The 8,227-nt window shown below is 47.3% G+C and overlaps 1 protein-coding gene across 1 annotated transcript; it reads right to left on the minus strand.

The window, feature by feature from the left end:
* Positions 1–228: 228 nt before the first annotated feature.
* Positions 229–6,520, minus strand: LOC126839678 (uncharacterized). The gene is made up of 3 exons (XM_050575085.1): positions 5,118–6,520; positions 1,361–4,938; positions 229–608 (listed from the first exon to the last, which is right to left on the minus strand). The coding sequence occupies exons 1-3, from the start codon at positions 6,518–6,520 to the stop codon at positions 229–231; spliced, it is 5,361 nt and encodes a 1,786-aa protein (XP_050431042.1).
* Between the last annotated feature and the right edge of the window lie 1,707 nt (positions 6,521–8,227).

An 8,227-nucleotide genomic window follows, 5' to 3' on the forward strand; every position in this document is an offset into this window, starting at 1 on the left:
ACTATTGATGCACGGCGGTCCGGTGACGGCCGTATTTATGTTACCGGCGGCGGTCAACATTGCTGATAAGCTGCGCCGGGGTTTTGCTTAATGGGCAATTAGGGAAGCACGGCCCGGCCGGGTATTGTCATCGCGGTCCGGGTAATAGTCCAGGCCGCGGTGATGGCAATACCCGACCGTGTCATTCTCCCCCCCAATGGCCCATTAAGCATCCCCAAGGCAGCTTACTCAGACGGCTATTGCTGAACGGGCTCGGGTGACGTCAGCGGCGTGTAGTAAAGGTCCTGGAGGAACTCCACATCCGGCAGGTCGTAGTTCTGGGCCCCGAGGATATCGTCCATGAGATCCAACTGCCCGACGGCTAGTTGGAGCGTGTCGTCGGGGTCCACCTCCATTGCCACCTCCCTCGTTCCCGATTCGTCGGCGACATCGAGTGTGAGGTCGATCGTTGCCACTGCCGTGACCGCTGTCGTCGCCGTCGCCGCTGTCGCCGTCGCCGCTGTCGCCGTCGTCGCTGCTGTCGTCGTCGTCGCTGCTGTTGCCGTCATCGCCGCTGTTGCCGCTGTGAACGGAACGCTCCGCGGCTTGCAGTGACGCAGTCGCCGTTCCTCCTCACGTTCCAGCTGCGCATGATACGCATTCCGGGTAACGATTTTTGGAGAGGTACTGGTTCCCGGGGCAGTTAACGGCCTTGTTGTTGAGTGGGGCCTCCGGAAGTAATTATCTTCCGGTGGCGTGGCCACTTTCTTGGGGGGTGGGGCCGAGTGGGTACGGACGGTCTTACCTGTATCGGCTCCCATCCTTCCTCTCGTCCCTACTTGAACCTGGCTAGGCCGTCCCAGCGCTCTCGGCGCCGGTCTTTGGTCTACCTTACCTGGGGCCTCTGCTCTTAGGCGTACTAGGGGGGGCATTCCAGCTGTGCCGGGTGTTGAGCTTGCCTCGCTAGCCCTAAGATCAGCCTTACTATTACCTTTTCTTACCTGTGAGGTCACTCCAGACTTTCCGGGTCGTGACCTCTCCTTTGTCCGGGTGCCCAATAACCATCCTCGATGGTGTAGTTCACGAGCCACCGGATCGTCCCGTATTTCAGAGAGGGTCGCCTTCTTCGCCCACTCCAAGGTTATCACCGGTGGTAGATACGTCTGAGTAGACGTATCGACCACCGGCTTCCTCGGGGGTTCGGAAGTGACCCCTCCTCGCTCCTTTCGTCAGATCCTCTCATCCGGCGGATGGCCACCTGCAGGCCCGCGATGGCGTCCTGGTGACCCTTTATCCACCCCTCCATCTGGTGGACTACGGATTTGACGGTTGTCGCTGGAGGGCGAAAGCGCTTGCCGCTTCGGCCGCCTTCTTCTCGTACTCGTTTCACTGGGGGTTGCGACATCTGAAATTAGCGTAGGGTAATTGGTCACATAAGCGGGTTTTAGCGCGGAGCAGTGAACTTTTATGACCGGCTTAGTTTCCGTGAAGAAAACACCATTCCCCAAGGAACTTCCCAGTCTCACTGGTCCTATCCACTTAGACGCAAACCCCGCGTGAAATCCCTTTGCTGCGTTTGAGAGTGGGTGACTGCGGTAGTACACCCAATCTCCTATCGAGAACCTGTCTAGGGTTTTCCCTACCTGTTTGTCATTAGGGGTCCCTATCACTACCCTAGCGCGTTTCCTCCTAAGTTCGGCTTCTACGGGTAATTCGATTCTGGATCCTAATAGGATCCAGTCACCCGGCGCTTTGGCTTCCCTTCCTAGAACTAGCTGAGAGGGGGTATAGCCAGTTTTCGAGTTTTTTCGATTCCGTATCGCGAACAGTAAAGAGGGTAAACACGTATCCCATAGACGATGTGGTTTATCGCGTAGTTGAGCTCGCAGACCTTTTTTTAGCTTCTGGTTCCGTCTCTCCACTGGGTTTGCTCGTGGGTGGTAGACCGGAGTGGTCCACCCTTCTGTTCCCCAGTGGTTCAGCGCCTGTTTCATTGCCTTTGACACAAATTGGGGGCCGTTGTCTGATAGTAGTACGCGGGGGAACCCAAAACGTGGAAATACCTCGCGCTCCAACGCGTCTATAATCACCCGAGTTGTTGCGGTTCCAATGGGGAAAGCCTCTACCCATCGGCTAAAGCAATCCGTTACGACGAGTATAAACGTTTTACCCCGAGCTGATCGGGGGTAAGGCCCCATAAGGTCAATGCTCAGGACTTCCCAAGGCTGCCGTGGTACTCGTGTTGATATCGCATCTTCCGGTTTCCTGTTGAGTGGTTTTGTACAAGCACATACTCGACATTCCCGGACGTATTGCAATACCATCTCCCGCATCCCTTTCCAGTAGAAGCGGTTTTGTATGGCCCTCCAGGTTTCTTTCCAACCCGGGTGCGAGGCAGTCTCATGATCGTGATATCTCCATAGTATCCGTTCCTGTTTATTGGCGGGTATTACTATGGCTATGATATCATCGCCCTCATCTCGTGGAGTTATCCGGTACACCAAGTCCTTTTCGAGTCGAAATGGTTGTTCTCTGGTGTCTTGCTTGGTCATCTGTATCAGATTTTGAATGTCTGGGTCATTCCGTTGCCATTCGGTGATCTCCTGCAGTGTAAGGTGATCGGTGAAGTCGTGTCCGGATATCTTGAACAGTTCGTCCTTATGTGTTGCTGGTTTGTCCCCAAGCGGTGGTTCAATGAGGTTGTTTTCAAGTTGTTCCTCGTCCACCGTTGGTCCATCTGCCGGATTTCTTGATAGTGCGTCTGCAGCTTCATTTTGGGTTCCGGGCACATGTTTAATATCGAAAGTGTAAGTTCCAAGGGTAAGTGCCCATCGGGTTAGCTTACTATTATTATCCCGTGCCGTCTGTAACCACTTTAATGCCGCACTATCTGTAAGCAATTCGAATTTCCTGGCTTCCAGATAAGGACGGAACTTATCAACCGCAAAAATGATAGCTAAGCACTCCCTCTCCACTGCTGAGTAACGGGTTTGTGCTGAGTTCAATTTCTTACTCACGTGACTGATGACCCTTTTCTCATGTGGTGGTGTCCCGCGTTGATACAGTATGGCACCAACGCCCACCTCACTTGCATCCGTTTGCAAGCAAAACGGTTTTGAATAGTCCGGAGGGCTGAGTCTTGGTGCTGATACTAATGCTAACTTTACCCGCTCGAATGAGTCCTGTTCCAAATTCGTCCAGTGCCACTTGACCCCTTTGGCTAACAGGTTCGTTAGCGGTGTTGTGAGTTCTGTGTATCGGTTTACAAACTGGCTGTACCATCCGCAAACTCCCAGAAAACGCTGAAGCTCCTTCAGTCGTTTTGGTGTGGGAAAGCGGCTAATGATATCCAATTTTCCGATTTCCGTGTCGATTCCTTGACCATCGATCATATGTCCAAGGAAGTTTATATTTCGCGTTCCAAATTTGCACTTTTTTGGTTGGCACGTTAGTCCAAATTTGGCTAGGCGCTCCAGTACCTTGTGTAAGTGGTAGAGATGATCCTTGTTGGTTTTTGAGAAGACCACAATATCATCCAAGTACACTCGTACAAACTGTCCCACATAACCTCGGAATACTTCATCCACTAGGCGACAGAATGTGGCTGGAGAGTTGCGCAGTCCGAACGGCATAACCCGAAATTGATAAAGACCGTTATCAGTACGAAATGCGGTAAGTGGACGCGCTTCTGGACTCAAGCTCACTTGCCAATAACCGGACTTTAGGTCCAATGTGCTAAACACTTCGGCTCCTCCCATTGTCCGGATCAATTCGTGCAAGTTTGGCATAGGGTATGCGTCGGGCTCGGTTTGGAGGTTTAAGCGCCTGTAATCCACGCAAAACCGATGTGTACCGTCCTTCTTAGTTGCTAGTACTACAGGGGCGGCCCACGGCGATATGCTTGGTTCTACAAAGCCCTGTTCCTCCATTTCCTTGACCGTGTCGTTGATCTTTGCCCTCTTGTCCTTGGTGTATGGGTACGGGTTTAGTGCTACGGGTTTTGGGTCGTTTAAACGTATCTCGTGCTCTACTATCCGTGTCCGACCAACTTGTCCACTGAATACTGTAGGGTACTGTGTTAACACATTCCTTAGTTGTTCACCCATATAGCCTACCGGCAGTTCCACCTCTGTCAGGTCTACCGGCTTAAGCGTATTTTCTTCTGTCTTCTGGGGCCGTCGCCAACTGATAGTCTTCCTCTGGTCGTTGCCCAGATGAATAGTACCAGCGCTGTAGTCCCATGAAGCACCTTGTTCCACTAGAAAGTCGTGGCCCAGCAACACGTCCGTTGTGAGCTGATCTAACACTGCCGCCATGATTCTAACTTCCAGTCCCGATATTTTTGCATGAAGCTCACAGTAGCCGTTCACGTTGATGACTCTTCCGTCAGCCATACGGGCTACTACTTCCGGTCCTGATATCGGATTCCCATATTTTTCGGCAATCCATTTCCGTACATAAGTCCGTCCAGCTTGAGAGTCCAGTAGTGCCACCACTTCGCCCGACGGGAACTCCAATTCCACTGCCGGTGTTGGCATTACACTCCTGTCGGTCTGGTTACGCTCTTCCTCTTGAACCGGTCCGTCGATCACCATCAAGTTCTTGAGTTTTTCGCTCGGCTCGCTTACTTCAGCGTCGCCGGTTAACTCCTCTGTTTGGTGTCGTTGAGCATCAAGAGTAGCGTTGACATGTGTGGCAAATTGTTGTCGTAATTCATATAAAGAATCGGTTTCTGAATCGCGTCGGGTTCGTGATATAACCACTTCCGTCGGTATGTCCGTTTTGTTCATATTAAGTAGGTCTAGTAGGGGGGTATTTACCATTTTTTCGGGTTTGCGCGCCAGCTTTTCGCCCTCTTTTACAGAGTCGCGTGTAAGGGACGCCCCAAAAAGTGGTTTTACCGGTACCTCCGAAGATTCGGGTTTTTCCCGGGTATTTCCCTGCCTACTGGGTTTTTCCCTATCAATTTTTTGACCGGAGTGGGTTTCCCTCACCCGGTCTTCTGCGCGTTTCCCGACGGCTTTGTCGGTTTTCCACAGTCCCTACTGAAATGTGGGCCACCACAGCGCCAGCATTCAATCGGTTTTTTCCGTGGGTTATTGCGCGCGGTCGACTCCGGAGCCGTATGTTTCACGTACGGGGGTTTTTCCGGTTCGCGACTCACCTCGATTTTTGTCGCTAACGCCCTTAGCTCTAAAAATGACTGCGGTGCGTTTACACGAACGAGAGCCTGATACTCAGCGCGCATTAAGTCGGATACCGTTTCAACTGCCTCTAATTCGGATAAGCCACAATCGCGGCGCCGAAACAGTTGAAATTTTTCTAACACAAAATCGCGCAAGGACTGAGTCGGGTTTTGTTTCCAACTTAACAGTTCTGTGCGGATTTGTTTCCTTATCCCGTGGCCGTCGAATTGTTCCAAAAACTCGGTTTTAAATTCGGGCCATGAGGGGTCTAGAGCGCGCAGTGTTCCCCACCAAGTGCCTGCGCTGCCTTTTAACTGTGGGGTTAACACTTTTACCCATTTTTCGTTGGGCACATCAGCTTCGACGAGTACGCTAGCGGCGGCGCTCAAAAACCGTTTGGGGTCCTCAACTTTCTTTCCGCTAAACTCGGGTAAAGAATTTCGGACAACATCTATTTTATATTGCGGTAATAAAAACGAATTTTGATGAGCCGTGCTATTTAGCCCGTGCTTATTAAAAATTATTCCCTCTCCAAAAGTTACATTCGGTTGACCACTCGGACGCCCATAGTTATTTTTTACCATTCCACTTATGTTGTGTTGTGGTTCTTGATAAAAAAAATTATTCGAGCTCTGTCCGGTGGTTCCGTTTATAAAATTAATCGGGTTGGGGAATAAAATTTCATTATATTCGGTTCCTAAACCAACACTTTTATTTATAACCGGTTCAAAATTTGAGGAGGCAGTAGGCGGGTCTATTCCGTTTTTTGAACAAGACGGGTACATAGACGAGTGGCTGACTGTCTCCTGATTTATTCCGTCATTTTGGTGTGGTTTAGGGTAAGACAAAGATTGCGCGTGTTTAGACAACGTTATATTTTCCGTCGGTTGGTCCGTTTCCGTTGCAAACGGTTTTAGGAGTCCATAGTCGGCTAAAATATTTTCTAATCGACCTATTCTCCCAATTAACAAATTAAATTGTTTTAGTCGGTTTTGAATAATGTCGATGTCCGTGTCTAAACCTACTACGCGGTCGGATATCGTGTCAAAACCGTTTTCCAGTGTGCCTAGACGGTTTTCCATTTCGGGGCCGTCTAACAGACGTCGAGTTTCCTTGACGTTGTCACTTATACCGTTTTGGTTTTTACCGTCATCATTGGCGTCACTAATGGACTGGTTTTTGACACTATCCAACTTAAATATTACATTGGCGGGCTCAACTTTCTCTACGTTCAACAAGTGGCTTTCCAACATGATTAGCAAGTCGGCTTTAGTCCCTTGCGTCTGTAGATTCCGTTTCCGCGCTTCATTTTTTAATTCATCGATATTAAGCTCCATTAAATATTTGTTTGCCATTTCGGGTTTATATCCAAATTAAAGCACAATAAATAAAAAAAACAAAATTTATATGTATATATAATATTTATATATTGAGCGCTATCGTACCGAGAATTAAGTAACGGGGGATTTTTTTTTCAACACAAAAAAAAAAAAATAAAAAATAGTAATGCTACTATACTGCGATATATTAATGCGTACACCCGTTCACTGCGCCGCTTAAAATTATTTATTTAATTTTTTTTTCACTTAAAAAAAAAAATTTTTGGTCGTGGAAAAAAACAATTGTACTAAATAAAATGTTGTACTTACGGTTTTTTTTTTCTCAAGATTTGTAAAACTACCGACTGCGCCAATTGTCGTGGCCGTAGACGTTCGGAGTAATTAAACCCTTAGTAATAATTAAAATAACAACACTTGTGTACGTTAGTCACCGTTTATTCAATTACGCTATAGTATCACACGACAATAATAATACTATTGATGCACGGCGGTCCGGTGACGGCCGTATTTATGTTACCGGCGGCGGTCAACATTGCTGATAAGCTGCGCCGGGGTTTTGCTTAATGGGCAATTAGGGAAGCACGGCCCGGCCGGGTATTGTCATCGCGGTCCGGGTAATAGTCCAGGCCGCGGTGATGGCAATACCCGACCGTGTCAATCCTTAGTATGTTAATAAAATACTTTGTTACATCTGTTACATTTTCATGTTCAAAAAATGTATCTAATAGGTTATCCCCCTCTATGGCCGCGATAACGAGTGCCATTGAAATGTTATATGGTCGTAACGACCCATAAAGTTCCCTCATTAAATTTGTAATTTCCCTTTCACAGTTTTTCAAATACTGCTCATCAAATTTTATAATTAATTCTGAATTTACTTCAGCTATTATGGTTTTCAATGTGTGTCTGGGTGCAAGATGGTTAGTGCAATTGTTTAAAGCACAATTTATGATTTTTTTCATAAAGACTATACGGGGATTGCTCGTACTCATTATGTCTAATGTACTAATGCTAATGTAGGTAGGAAAGTTTTCCATTCACCTAGAACATTAAAACATATATTTTTAGAATTTAAATGTTAGTAATACTTATGCTACTTATTTCGTAATGTTAGTTATATTTTTTTTTCTTTTTTTGTTTTTCTTTTTTCTTATACTAGGCATATCCTTAATTAATCTGTAAAATCTAATTGGCCTTAACTTTCTAATAATATAATTTAAAACACAGCGGGAAGCCACCGTGTCAAAAACTGGATCATGAAAGTTCATATGGGGGGAGTGTGTTTCTATACATGTTAATTCGTGAGCTTCCTTTAGGTTCAGATCCCTTCCTCCCTTCGTTACCACCCCTAGAAACTCATCGTAATAGATTTTTCCGGTCTCCATGTTTAGCAATTTTAAATTGAACCGCCCGTCGTTGTTATTATCCCAGGCGGTCATATTCAAGTATTTATAGACATTTTTCAGTCCCATTTGCTTTAATATTTTGTAGTCATGGTTACCGTTCCAAAAAACTACGATGGGTTTCCTTGAACCTTTGTGGATATACTTTGAGATGGAGGATAAATTCATCGTTGAGGGTCCCTTCTGACACAGTCCCTTATTTAGCTCGTTTAATAACGAGCCAAACGCTGGTTTCGTTGTCTTAAATCTATTGCACTGTCGAGTAAGCGACCTGAGTTCCTGTTCCGTGGCCCGTCGTGGCGCACAAGTTTTGGTTACC

Source organism: Adelges cooleyi, unplaced genomic scaffold (assembly GCF_023614345.1).
Source record: "Adelges cooleyi isolate 19-005CV unplaced genomic scaffold, UGA_ACOO_1.1 ACOO_flye_CR_arks_rails_tigmint_CR_PRNA_307, whole genome shotgun sequence".
NCBI lineage: Eukaryota > Metazoa > Arthropoda > Insecta > Hemiptera > Adelgidae > Adelges > Adelges cooleyi.